We start from the raw sequence: 14,544 nt of genomic DNA, 5'->3' as shown, positions 1-14,544 counted from the left end.
CTGAGACCACCACCATCTCCCATTGTGAATCATTAAGATCAGTTTGATTGCACTCAGTCTTGCAGACCCTGTAACATTTTGAAATTGTACTTCATAAAACAAAACATTTCATCTAACACAGCATTTCAAAAAGGCTGACAGTCCACAGCAAGAAGTATTAATAAAAAAAATTTAGTAACTTACTGACTGACACGCATTCAATCTGAACTTCTTTGTTGTCCATATCATAAACCCAACTGATGCTGGAAATTGAAGACAGTTGTATTAATAAAAAAGGTAACTAAATTGCCGTATTCACTTGAATAACTCGGATGTATTGAAAGTGACTTACCTATTATTGCCAAAATTAATGTATTGGTAAAATGTCTGTAGAGTGAAAGTTTCACTGTATTTTTCCTTAATTTCAGCGTTTTAATTGTTTGAGCCAGGCTGACAAATATGTAGCAAAAGCTAAGGAGAACATCTTCAATTATCAAATTAAAAGAGGATTTTAAAAGGATTATAATCACAGTATGCAAGATTGAAATGTTCAGTCATGAAAACACTTAAATCTATACCACTAAATTCCTTCTAACACTATTCACTGAAACCAATTTCCCACTCCAGCAATATTTCACCTACATATGAGTACCTAATGCATGAATGGAGGCACAGAAGCTATCAACTAACAGGAGCCAAAGTCAAGCCCAATTTAGCGATCACTAATTCTCACTCTAATCCTAATCTTTGGCCTCCTACACTATTCCAACAAAGCTCAATGGAAGCTCAAGGAACAACATTTCAATTTCCACCAAGGCACCTTCTTGCCTTTGGGACTCAATACTGAATTCAATAATTCTAGAGAACCAACCTTTCCTGTTTGTAGCACAACTGGCTCATTCTGGCGTAACGTTATCTACCTGCAACATTAAATCAGTTTTTCTCTCTCCATGGATGTTACCTGATCCGCTGGATATTTTTTGTTTCAGATTTCTAGCAACTGCTCCGCTCCATATTTCACAGAACAAGTCTGTTCCTTTTGTTTTTCTCCGTCTTCAACTGCCCTCATTCATCTATTAACCAACCAGCAACGAAACCATCGTGTCACCTGGACATGCTTGGTCTCAATCCAATCACAGACATTCCCTCTGTTCTATCCACCCCTTCCCCTCGCTGAAATTTAAAACACTTGTTTTCTCACTTTTCTAGTTCTGGTGAAACATCTTGACCTGGAAAACATGGAACTTCACATATCTTGGAAGTCATATCTTAGTGAAGACAGACATGGATCTCAAACTTTACTTTTGCTTTCAATGGTCCAGTGCAGCTTTTGGTTGATTGAGGAAAGGGTGTTTGAAAAAAATCAAAGCTTCAAACTTGGTACAAAGCTCATGGTTTACCAGGCAACAGCATTCCATGTACTCCAATATGCTTCCGAGTCCTGGAATAACTGTAGCTGGTGCCTCAAGGCACTGGAAATATAACACCGATGCTGTCTCTGCAAAACCCACTGAACCTACTGGAACGACAGACAAACCAACATCAGCCATCTCTCCCAGGCCAATATCTCCAGCATGGGGGCCCTAATTGGGCTCAGCTGGCTCCATTGGGCAGGTCACGTCATTTACGTGTCCATGAGTAGACTCCCAAAACAAACACTGTTCCAAACTCCATCACTGGAAACAGATTACCAGGAGGACAGAGGAAAAGGTTCAAGTTTGTGTTCAAAGCTACCTTGATAAAACAGCAACAACTCCACTGGCTTCTGGAAATCCCTGGCCTATCCTGCTCAAAGCAGAGAAGGAGCATTCAAAACAGTATTGAGGACCTCAGCTCAATTCATCGGCAGCACACAGTAGCCCTGCATAAATAGCTAAAGGAGCACACCATCTCACAAATTGCTCAACCTGTCCTGTCAGGCTCCTCCTGCCCCATTTGTGGTAGAGTCTGTGGTTTGCACATTGGCCTCACCAGTTACCTCAGAACCAGATTAGAAGCAAGTCATCTTCAACCCTGAAGGACTGTTCAGGAAGAAAGATACATTTGCAAACCTTATTATATTAAATATGACATCTCTCACTACAAATTTAAAAATAAAGAAATTAAAAACAAAAAGAAAGTGCTGAAGGTACTTGTCGAGCAACTTGTGTCTGATACTATTAAACATGAATTGATGCAAGGAATCCATTTATGAACATCCCTAGTGCTGCAACACTTTTGAATCTGTCCTCTCAAAACTAAAATTATGAGAGGCATAGATAGGGTGGATGGTAACAGTCTTTTCCCCAGGATAGGGGAGTTCAAAACTAGGGGGCATAGGTTTAGAGGGAGAGGGGAAATATTTAAAAGGGATCTGAGGGGCAACTTTTTCCACACAGAGGGTGGTGAGTATATGAATGAGCTGCCAGAGGAAGTGGGTGAGGCAGGTACAGTAGTACCATTTAAGAAGCACTTGGATAGGTACATGGAGGGGTGGGGCTTGGAGGGATATGGGCCAAATGCAGGAAATTGGGACTAGCTGGTTGGCATGGACTGGTTGGGCTGAATGCCCTGTATCCATGCTGTATTGCTCTATGACTCTGGATTGAAAGATTAGAACTTGCATGGATATCACTTGGTCCAATGTTAATTTGATTTGGTAGTAGACAATTACAAACTGAAATTAAAATCCCAGTAAAATATTTGTTTATTGGCTAAAAGGGACTTTATCATGTGGCAATGTGACTGAAGTTTACTCATGTAATTCTGTTTTTTTGTCTCCAGGTACATTGTGGCAAATGGATAAGGTTGGGTATATATTAAATGCTTGGACCATGCTACATTCAACAGAACAAGTAACTGCATTCAACAAAATTAAGCATCACTGGCATAGGAAATCATAGGCAAACTTTAGTAGAAACCACTCCCACCTTGTTGTGTTTGCTAAAGGTAATTTTGCATTTCATGAAGTTGCATTATATTCTACTTATCAAAACTATTGGTTGCTGGAAATAAAAACAAACTTGCATTGCTATCTTATCATACAATTTAAATAACTTCTGCTTTACAATCAATTTAATTAGTGAGCAGTCAGACACTGGTATGGTATAGGTAAGAGTTATGAATCTGACATTAGACTGGAAGCTGCGATTTATAAAGGATATCCACCAACACAAGCCTGAATCAAGCAAAGCCAAGGGGATATTGGCCAAAAGCTCGAGATCAGATTTCTTTTCCTAGAATGTTAAAATGTTAAACAAGTCCAGTTAGAGAAAGAAAGCAAACAATTTAAAGATAAAAGCAGCAGGTACAACTAATTACATGCAAACTGGTTGATATGGCAAATCAGCAGAGCAGATTTGTTATTAGATTATCTTAATGAGAGAAAATCCATTGAATAGCAGCAGCAAAGAGAGAAAAGTGCAGCAAAAGCAGCAGCTTGAGATAGTTGTTGACTAAACTGAAGATTAAATCAAGGAATTTTTCACAAATAATGTATAAAATAGCTGTTGTGTTGTCTAGGAACTATAAAGCTCACCAGGTCTGAAAGTGTCTATTTTAGAGTTTCTGAGCATGGAAGTTTGGTCTATAATTTCTTATATAGAACAATTCAGCTGAAGATCAGTATATTTTGAGAGAACATAGGGAACTTGAGAAGGATATGAACCAGACAAAACAGGAATCGATTAATGCTAAAAATATATCAGCCACCAAGACTGGAACACTTCTTCGATCCTGTGGTGTTAGAGAAAGGAAATATTAGATTTTCTGAGAACTGGTTACACTGGATGAAAAAAAAGTTACACAATCAGAGTCAGTCTAAATGATGGGCTATTCCTTGAACACCAAAATAAGATTTTAGATTAGAAGATAGAGAATAGGGAATTAAACTTGTGCAGATAATGCATGGAAATTAAACTGTGACCCCCCAAGTAAGACATCAGCAGACAGTCAGTGCACCTACTTCCATAAAAACTTCAACGACAGGCCTTTCCCCTCTCCCTCCTTTTCCTACAAAAGTAGCAACATAAACAAGAGCTGTGGCATGTAACACACCATCCCTATAAGTGAAATTCTGGTCACAACTACCCCATCGAGTGTCATACATGTGAAAATATTGCAAAGTGAAGTTTGACCTAGATTCCTATAATAGTAGCTAAGTGCTAAAATATCAGTTTTCACATCTGTAAGCCCATTGTACGTAAATCATGACATGAACTTATTAATATCAGTTCCAAATTTAGATTTGACTATTTCCAATCTACATGCTCTCGAACTAATTCAATCTACCTTTTCTATTCTATTTAATACTATTCAGTACCTCTAAGGACAATTCCAAAGCTGAAAAAGCAACTTCTACAAATCTTTTGTTATTCATTCTGTTGCCCTGAATCAGTTTTGCTGGCTCTTTTCCAAATCTTGGATGGTTTTAAAGTTTTTTCTTGTTACCATCCAGACTAAAAATGGACAAAAGATGTGGTATGTCCAGACAGCTTGGCACTTTGCTTCCTCTGACATGTGGTCTGCTGACTTACTTACATACTTCAGCATTCTATTTAGTGTCTTGATTAAGAAAATATCCTAGACTTATGTAAACAAGAAAAATCACTTGAGAAAGTGCAAAAACAAAAGCTCTGCAGACAACTCTTCATTTTGTGGAACCTTTGAGTGCAAGGTTCTGAAATTAGATTTAATTGTTTCACTTTACCCCTGTAATTCTCAAGACTCCTTCGACGGCTGCAAAAACCAGGTAGAGGGCTCCCAGGCCAATCACTCTGTGCATTACTGTGCCTAATCGAGGCCTGTAAACAGATAGAAGAGATAGAGAATTTCAAACATTTACTTATAACCATTAACTTTTTTGGTCACGAGAACATGTGAAATTGAAGTAGTGAGCCATTGGCTCCTTGCGCCTGCTCCATTATACATGGCTGATTTTTTTTAAATCTCAGGGCCACTTCTGCACTAACCCTTTATCCGTTGGTTACATCATTATCTAAAAATCTATCAACCTTTGTTGCAGTGCTGGTTAGCAATACTCTGGTTTTTGCCAATGCTGACAAAATGCAACTCAACTCCACTGGGTGAATAGTCTATTTCTACCAAAGGCTGCTCTTGCATCACTGATAACTAATTCAGCTTTTCTTCTACTGAAATGTGGCAATCTGAGGCATTAGAATACAAGAATAGTAACACCTGAAAAGCAAATTCTTGTCTAAATAACAAGAACCTTCGCAATGAACGCAAATTTTTAAGGAATAATTACTTTCTCTATGAATGGATTTGCCCCAGTTTACACAGCATCATAATCCAATGGGACCAGAACCTGTTGGGGTCATTCATAAACAGGCATTCAGGTACGTAAAATTGGCCAGAGTTCTCAAACAAAAACAGGAAATGCTGGAAGCCTTCAGCAGTTCAAGTAACATCTCTGTGGACTTCCATCAACTGCAGTTATTTGCTCCAAATCTTCCCCTCAGGTACCTACCCTTAGCTCCACAGTGTGCAGAGAATGAAAGTTGCAGCTAAGTACTGTTTACCAACGTCACTGAACCCAAAGTGCTATGCTGGTTCCTTCATATGTAGCCCAAATCACCATGATCTCCCTTACATACACTCTAAATGAACAATACATATTTTTATAGTGCACTACTGCACATCATGGCAAGGCTGACACAAGAACTAAGTGAGAATGGAGTGATTTAGAGCATGGATTAAGAGGAGGATCCAACAACCTATTTCTCAATCCTAGCAAGTGCTGAGGATATTTGAAACACAGAAATTTGAAAGACTGGCATCAGGATGTCAAAATCAGCACACATGGGGGGAAATGGGGCAGAACCAATGGAAGCTAAGATACATAGAGGGTAAGAATAGAAATGAGGAAATGCAAGGATCAGCACAAAAAATTAGGATAGTGCAATTAATCTGATTACTTAACTAAATCGTGTAAGTAAAGGTTGAGAGTCTGGGCACAAGACGTTGAAAAATTTTATAAAGTGGTCTGATTGAAGCATGGTCAGGAACCTTACTTCTGGGCAAACTGCAGAAATATCACGTTCTGGACAATCATTTACAGAAAACACTGACAGCTAGAGGAGACAGTGCTGGATCTGAAGATGATGTATCTGGAGCTATATGGATCACCCCAAAGCTCAAGGGAGTGCAAAGAAAATGCATGACAACTGTACAGACAGGAACCAGGCAGGAAGTCCTGAGTGCATCCTGGTTACGAACCATTACCAGAATGCTAATACTGGAAATAGTTCTAATTGCTGGGGGGACAAAGAAATTGTGAAGGATGGTACAAATGATCATTTAGAAAAGCACAAATTACTCAAGGACGTACAGCAAAGACTGGAAACACAATAGACGGCAAATGCTGGAATCTGGAGCAACAATCAATCAACTGGAGGAACTCAGTGGGTCGAGCAGCATTTGTGGGAGGAAAGGAATTGTTGATGTTTTGGGTTGAAACCTTGGATCAGATCCCAAAGCCCCGACAATTCCTTTCCTCCCACAGATGCTGCTCGACCCACTGAGTTCCTCCAGCAGACTGTTTGTTACAACAAAGATGTTAAGGGAAGGCCATTCTTGTCTAATTTGATGGAAATTTTGAGGTGATAATGAAGAGGACTAATAGCGTAACATATTTGATAGTTTACATGAATGTTTGACTCACATAGCTTACTGGTTAAAAAAGTGGAATCCCAAAGGACTCATAGGAAAGAGAAAAGTTATCTTTAAATTGTAATAGCTCAGGTAGATAACTTGGTCGGTATGGTTGAGTTGGACCGAAGGGCCTGTTTCCGTACTGTATAACTCTGACTCGATGATTAAAACCAAGAGAGAAAATATTCCCTCTAGTGAGGGAACAGAAGGGTATAATCTTAAAATTAGAGCTGGGCCTTTTAGGATTGAAATATGAAGACATTTTCTCCCCCACTGTGACAGTGCCAATCTGGAACACCACACTCAAAAAGACAGTGAAAGCTGGGTCAACTGAAATTTTTAAAACTGCACTTAATGGATTTTTGTTGTCAAGTATAGCAAGAAAAACAGTTACAGATCAGCCATGACCTTACTAAGAGGTTTTGAGTAAATACTCACTTAACTATTCCATATCCCAAGCTTACAATGATCACAAGGAGCCGGGCCAATGTTCTTTTCACAGCAGAAATAAGCTCTGCAAAGACCAGGAGACCTTGCACTGTAAGAAAAAATAAATAAATAGGCATTTCTTAAACTTTCCTTGTAGAATTTCAGTGGACAACATTTAAAAATAGCTTACAATGAAAAATAGAGGCTTTATGCCATAAACACACGATAGCACCAATGAAGGGAGATAGTAACTGGATGTCAGGATCATAACAAACAAGAGGAAGTAAACAGAAGGAAGAGAAATACTTTCAAATACTGCCTACTGGTAGAATCGACTAGTAAGACTCAAGATGTAGTTAACTTGCCACGTCATGACCCAAAGTTCTTCAAAAAGGGACCCTGATTATCATATTTAAATAAATGAAACCATTAGCAAGTAATTCTTTCAATAAATGAAGTTTATGGGATTTGCTGTACTAGCTCTGACTGACCTCAAACTCAAATTCAATGCAGAAAATAGACATTTCTGAAGCGGGTCAAGAACTTTAGAAAGTTTTGTGTTCTTGTGCAATGTTTTAACCATCAAGAGATGTCATGGAATACAAATTCAATTTCAATAAAAACAGTAAAGAATGAATGGTGGTAATCTCATTAAAACTATCCATTGAATGTCATGCTCATATAATCTGAGAATGACTCAACAGTAATACACAGCTCACCTTTAACAAAATATAGAATGGCAAAGAATCTCTCTTTAATGCAGGATATGAATGAAACTGGACTTCAGACACTCAAAATAATACTTGCAATTTTTCTTGCGAAATGAAAATGTCACCGGCATATTTAATTACATCTCTCAAAATTTTGTAAACACAGATTGGCTGTTGATGAAATGGGATAAAGATGCTGGAAGTGAGAATCAAAGTGCTCCAGAGAATAAAAAAAACTTTAAGATCAGCTTCTTAAATTCACCTTAGAAGAAACACTTAGTATTGTTGAAAGGGAAACTCACTCAAACCTCCCCCGCTTACAGTAAATAATATTATCTAGTGATGAAAAAAATGCCAAGGCTTATGCTAATATATTTTTATGTTGAATATCATTATCAAAGATGCACTTTAGCCTGCATGAGATCACATCATTAAAAGAACAGATTTAAACTGGATGATTATTTTATCTCTGTTTAATGCTTTCAATTTGTTAACAACTCCTATTTAACACTTAACATGATATCCAACTTATTAGGCAGATCACAAATGAAACATACCAGATATTCCACGAGTATTTGTGTTTTGATATTCTGCGTAGAACACAGCTTTTTCCAGCATTCCAAGAAAAATCACTGCAGCTATCCAGAATTGGATCCTCAACAAATCTTTCCAATAACATGCAGACCAGAAAAGCCACAAGATTCCGTAAAGTATGTATATGATGCACATCATCATATAAAACTGGGGGGGGGAAATTAAAATCAGAATAAGCAACCAAGCTCACAAGACAACATTTATCACAAACACTAAATGAAATACAAAACAAATATGGGGAAGAACTTCATAACCAAAGGATGGGGGTGCATGTGAACCCAATATTGTGCTTTTCATTATTCTGAAAAGAATACTGGAGGAGGAGATTGGGTTTCCAATTCCTGTAATGGTAAATCTGTTGCATTAGCAAGTAATGGAATTGGGTTTGCCAGGGATCAAGTGGCACTTGGTGAGGTGGAAGACATCAGGCAACATCACTGCCTCAGCTGTTGGGAAAAACACTGAGCACAGAGAAGCAAGAGATCTGGCATTCAGTTAATGGGCTGTAATCATCGAAGGTTACAGGGGAAAGCAATGTACATGTGGGGAGCTTGAAAGCCGAGGTTTCTTGACCAATGCTTCAGGTATCATGATTACCCTTATCCAAAATGACAGGTAGAAATATGTCATTTTTGTCTTTGAGGATATCACAGTGTCCAAAATTACACTCAGCAGACCAAGTTAACATCCATACTGACTGTTTACAAAATGGTCTTGTCAATCTGTGAAACAGTAATACATGGAAGAAATTGATGCTAGATAAACCCCAAATTGGAATAGTATGATCTTTCAATAGTACTAAGGAACCAAGTATATGGAATGACTGCACATGCAATAATTACCAGAACAAATACTTACAATCATCAATGGAAATTCAGTTGCCGAGATGAATCCATGGGAACCTTTCATCAATACCAGGACTGCAGAAGAAACTTCAATTAATTATGAAACACTGAATATGCAAGATTATTTGAAACTAAAGTATGAAATTTAAACTGAAATAACTTCAACGGAATAGATCAAATTTCAAGACCAGATCTTGTTGATAGGAACAACACAGAAGGTGATAATTTAGCTCATCACTGCCTGAGTCCTGAGCAAATTTTACATTAACATTTCATTAACAATGATTAGAAGGGGCTCAAAATATATGAGAGCATGATCAGATTCTTTATTTGATGAATTGTTGTTTAAGGGATAAATAGTGGCCAAGATAATGGGTTGAACTCCCTTGCTGATAATCCAGCTTAAACCTTCGAATCTTGTACATGCTCCTCAGATAGCAAAGAGTGCTCTAGGTTAACATTTCATTCAAAAATAAAACAGGAAAATTTAGATTAAACGAGTTTCAAATTGCAGAAGGGAGAAGTAGTGGAGAGAACAAACAAGAAGGTCTGTGGTAGGATAGCAACAATGTGATGAAATTAATGGTCATGAAGACAGCTGAAGGAGTGTGGTAAAGGTAAGTGAATAATAAAAGATGTTTACAGAGGAAGTGTATATAGAAGGAAATGAATGAAATTATTAAGAGAGGAGAAAAAACAACACAAGGCTGGAAATATGAGACACAAAACTGGAATGGCTGATTATCTAAAACTGGTGAATTCGATATTATGTTAAGAAAACTGCAAGGTGGCAGACCAGAAGTTGAAGGGCTGTAATAAGCTTATGTTGAGATTTATCAGAACACGACAGTAAGCCAAAGACAAAGGTCAGAATAGGAGTGGGATGGTGAATACCAGTGACTGTTTCCACTCCTAGACCCAGATTCTCACAGCTACCGTGACTTTCTCCTATCCTGCTTCCTGGAAGGACTCCATTCTATTTTCCCAGTTTCTAATGCATTTGTTCTGACAATGCAACCTTTTACACCAGTGTTTTGTTTTTTTTTTGTCCCTTTACACCAACTATGGCTTTCCCTCCACCAGAGGTAACAGAGCCCTCAGTCAGTTGTTCCACTCTCCACATTTCGGCACTCACCCAATCTCCTCCAGGCCTGAAGGATGCTATTCACTTTGTCCTTAGCTTCCACTCCTCAAGCCTATCTTCCATAAACTCTAGCATGACAAATTGATGGCACCACAAGATACATCACCTCCTCCCCTCTCCTTACAGCATTTTGAAGGGACCATTCTCTCTGAATGTTCTGTTTCACTCTTCCATCTCCACAAACCTCCACACTGCTTCTCATAACATGTTCCAATGCAACAGCAGGCATACACCACCTTTGGCACTTGAAACCTGTTTTATCTCTAACTTTTGATTAAATACCATTGAACAGATACATTAATTTAGTTTCACTATGCATATCCAATCTTTTTCTTTATTTTTCCTTCTTTGACTGATTTCACATTAAATTCACCCAGTCTTTAGCTTGCAATTTCTTTTTATTTCTTGGATCATTAATTTCAATCCTTCATCTAGATTAGTCATGAGGCTACAAACACACGATAAGCCTAATAAACAGCCAATACCATTAGATATCCTGGCATAAGGTCCAAAATTTGGTTATTTGGTTAACAGTTTAATGTATTAGAAATATACAAATGTCAGTGGATTTAGCTATTCAATACAAAGCATGAGAATCCATGAAGTGCAAATTTTTACATTAATTTTGTTTGACAGACTGGTAAAAGGGCATAAATTTAAAAGCGTAGTTTTATTCGTGAAAATTGCCCAGCAGAACCAGTATGGAAGCAGAATCTAGAATGGCTTTTAAAAGGGTCAAGAACACATTAAAAGAAAAAAAAAATAGGGAAAGGAATAAACAACATGCACAGCATATTCAAACAGATTATATATAGAGTCATGAATCATTTAGTAAATAAAGCAATTGTATAGTTTGGAATTCACCTGTTAAATTCCAGTTGCTTTTAGTTCTTTCATTGAGAGGTTTGACGGAAACAATAAATAGATATGGACCATCTCTCCATGTCTGCGCTACAATATCATACTATAAAACAAAAAACAAACTTTTAGTTATCAGCTAGTAGAATGAGCTTTTCAGCAAACATTTCCATATACAACTTCAAATATGTTCACCCAACTCTGTGAGATCGACATTTCATTGATCTTTGCCAGGTCAATGATCATTGGCTAGCTATAGGAAAACCCATGGATTCTGCTTTGAATTTTTTATCTACAGTCATCTTGTGAAAAGGTATAAGTGGACATTGAGCAAGGACACACAAGATTCAGCTGCAAGACTCCAAATAAATGACAATCAAAATTCACTGACAATTTTTTTTACATGCATATACACCACTGAAAATGTTACTTAAGGCTAAACAGTGAATCATCACTGACAGGGCTCCACACTTTCAGGATGAAGTACAATAAAAAATTTGTACATATTGTTTGAGGCTGCCATCAAAAGTAAAGTGAGAAGTTTCAGTTCAATGATCTTTCAGGTCATCCATTATTTCCAGCAGTTTCTGCTTTTACTACAGATTTCTAGCTTTTGTAGTATCTTGCTATTGCAGGTGTGAAGTTTGTTCATCAGCTATTGGGATTTGTAATAAATTGAAAAGACTAACATGGCAATTTTCACAAGAATTTTTGTACCTTTTTTGTTGGAATGTCTCTTTTCCATAAGGAACGAACAGCCTAGAGAAGAAAAGTTAAATTTTTGTTTATATCAAAATGGTTTGCAAATATTTTGAACTGATCTGTTAAGATATAATTGTGCACATTTAATCTATCAATAATTACAAATATGGAAAACAAATTCTTAACATATTAAAATCAGGAGATAATATCCTATAACAATGCAGGAATTAGAGGAAAAATTAATGCAATACCTTATCACCTTCAGACAAATGAAGACTGTCAGTGCCCTTGACATCAGTGTTGGTGTTTGCCTCTGCATTCTTGAAATAAAATATCAATGTTATGCTCTGGTTTAGCTTGAAATTGATACATAAACCACCTTCCATCTTACATCTTAGTTTTATTTATTTTTCAAGACTACAGCAGCAACAAAATCAAAAAATATAACTGTTGTAATTGTCTTATTTTGTCATGGGGTATGTGGAACAAAGAAAAACTACCTTGGAATATCTTAGATATTACAAGTCTAAAATTAGTTATTGTGGAACTTCCTACATAAATCATGTAAACCAAATTAGCAGGCAACATTCAGAGGATGAATTCATGGAATAGATGAGAAACTGTTTTCTAGATTAATATGTTGAGAGAACAGGTTATTTTAGATCTAGTAATATATAATTAGAAAGCACTAATTGATAACTGGCATTTGAAGTGGAGAAGATTGATCATAATATATTTTAAAAATTATTTAAAAATAGAAAGCAATTTAATTCAACATGAAACCAGAGACTTAAATCTGAATAAAACAAACTATGAGTGCATGAGGAGTGAGGTGGCTATTGTAAGTTGGCAAACTACATTTAAAGGTATGACAGTAAACAACGATGGCTCATTTGTAAGAACTATTCCCACAGATTGGAAAGCAGCAAAGATATTCTCACTGTTTAAGCAAGGAGAAGGAAAACAACAAACTACAGACCAGATAACCTGACATCCGTCAAAGGGAATGTGGGAATTTATTATTAAGAAAATGGTTAGATGGCAATTAGAGAATAAGAATAATACTGGGCAGAGTCAATGTGGATGTATGAAAGGGAAACCATGTTTGACAATTCTTTTGTTGTTTTTTGTTTGAGGTTACAACTGCAGCTGAGGTTACAACTGGCAGAATAGATGAGGCCAAACCAAATGATGTCATACATTTGGATTTTCAGAAGGCCTTCAATAAGGTGGCATAGCAGAGACACAAACAAAATTAGAGCTCAAGGCTGGGTGTAATATAACCCAAGAACGTAAGAAATGCAAGTAGTAGGTAATTCCCTGTTGGGCTTGCTTTTGCCATTTTGTAAGGTCAAGGCTGATGTTTTAGCTCAGTGTCACCTTCCTGCTTTATATTACTTAACTACCTTAATATCCCAAAATCTATTGACTTCTCTTGAATATACTCAGCAAATGAGCCTCCACAGGCCTCTTGGGTACAGCATTCCAAAGATTCCCTACCTCCTGGGTCATTTCTTCCATTGGATAACTGATTCCCTATTTTGATTCTGTGCCCCCAGATCTAGATACCTTACCCAGCAGAAACATCAACCCTGCATTTACTGTGTTAGGCCCTGTAAGAAATTGTGTTTCAGTATCGCTTTTAGTTTTGTAAAAAGAGAGCAGTCCAGATGAAGGGTCTCGACCTGAAATGTTGACTATCCACTTCCCTCCACTGATGTTGCATGACCTGGTGAGTTCCTCCAGCACTGTATGTTGCTCCAGATTCCAGCACCCGCAGTCTCCTGTGTCTCCAGAGTATAAACCCAACCTGCGTAAACTCTCCTCATATGACAAACCCACCATCCAGGAATCAATCTGGTGAACCTTCTCTTCCTCTATTGCAGGCATATCCTCTCTTATACAGTGATAGAGCTGTGCACAGACTACACAGTGTGATGTCACCAAGATACTATATAATGGGAGAAAGAAGTTTCTACTTTTGTACTCTAGTCCTCTTGCAATAAAGACCAATGTACTCTGTCTTTGCTTGCAGTACCTACATATTAACTTTTGTGATTCATGTCCAAGGACAGACAAGCCCCTCTGAAGACCAACACTTTAAGCTCTCCCCATTTTAAAAATACTCCATCTATTTTTTTCTACCGAAGTGGATGCCCTAAGCTTTTACACGCAGTTGCATCTAACATGTCTTTATCCACTTAACCGGTCTATATCACCCAAATTCTCTCTGCATTCTTCTCACAGCCCACATGACGGACAACTCTAATAGAGGCAAACTTGGATATATTATCCCCCCATCCAAATTACTAACATAGAATGCGAACAGCTGAGGTCCCACCACCAATCGCTGCAGCCCACTGGTCACAACCCCTCAACCCAAAATTAACTTGAGTATTCTTATTCCATTTTCTATCTATTAATCAATCCTCAATCCGTGCCAGTATTTAACCAGTATACTACCCTCCAATATTGTGTTCAATTTTTCAGTAACTCTTGCATGGCATTTTATTGAAGGCCTTCTGAAAGTCCAAATACATGACAGCAAATGGTTCATCTTTATTTATTTTGCATAATATAATTTCAAAACTACTTAACTTTGTTAAACTCAATATAGAAGTTGAGTGGCAGT

The 14,544-nt window shown here is 37.5% G+C and overlaps 1 protein-coding gene across 2 annotated transcripts in view; it reads right to left on the bottom strand.

Annotated features, from left to right (window-relative positions):
• tmem87b (transmembrane protein 87B) overlaps window positions 1-14,544 on the bottom strand; it is a 46,029-nt gene that overhangs the window by 11,243 nt on the left and 20,242 nt on the right. Inside the window, exons 6-15 of one of the 2 annotated variants that reach the window (XM_052025118.1) lie at window positions 12,164-12,232; window positions 11,928-11,969; window positions 11,217-11,316; window positions 9,222-9,283; window positions 8,327-8,510; window positions 7,069-7,168; window positions 4,667-4,760; window positions 3,623-3,693; window positions 332-441; window positions 184-242 (exon numbers count right to left, since the gene is read on the bottom strand). In XM_052025118.1, coding sequence (XP_051881078.1) covers window positions 184-242; window positions 332-441; window positions 3,623-3,693; window positions 4,667-4,760; window positions 7,069-7,168; window positions 8,327-8,510; window positions 9,222-9,283; window positions 11,217-11,316; window positions 11,928-11,969; window positions 12,164-12,232 — 891 coding nt within the window. Of the gene's footprint in view, window positions 1-183; window positions 243-331; window positions 442-3,122; window positions 3,195-3,622; window positions 3,694-4,666; window positions 4,761-7,068; window positions 7,169-8,326; window positions 8,511-9,221; window positions 9,284-11,216; window positions 11,317-11,927; window positions 11,970-12,163; window positions 12,233-14,544 lie in introns of both variants that reach the window. The other variant, XM_052025117.1, reaches the window with a different exon arrangement.

The sequence above is a fragment of the Pristis pectinata genome, chromosome 10, assembly GCF_009764475.1.
Source record: "Pristis pectinata isolate sPriPec2 chromosome 10, sPriPec2.1.pri, whole genome shotgun sequence".
Classification (NCBI taxonomy): domain Eukaryota; kingdom Metazoa; phylum Chordata; class Chondrichthyes; order Rhinopristiformes; family Pristidae; genus Pristis; species Pristis pectinata.
This window is presented reverse-complemented; position numbering and strand designations above follow the sequence as displayed.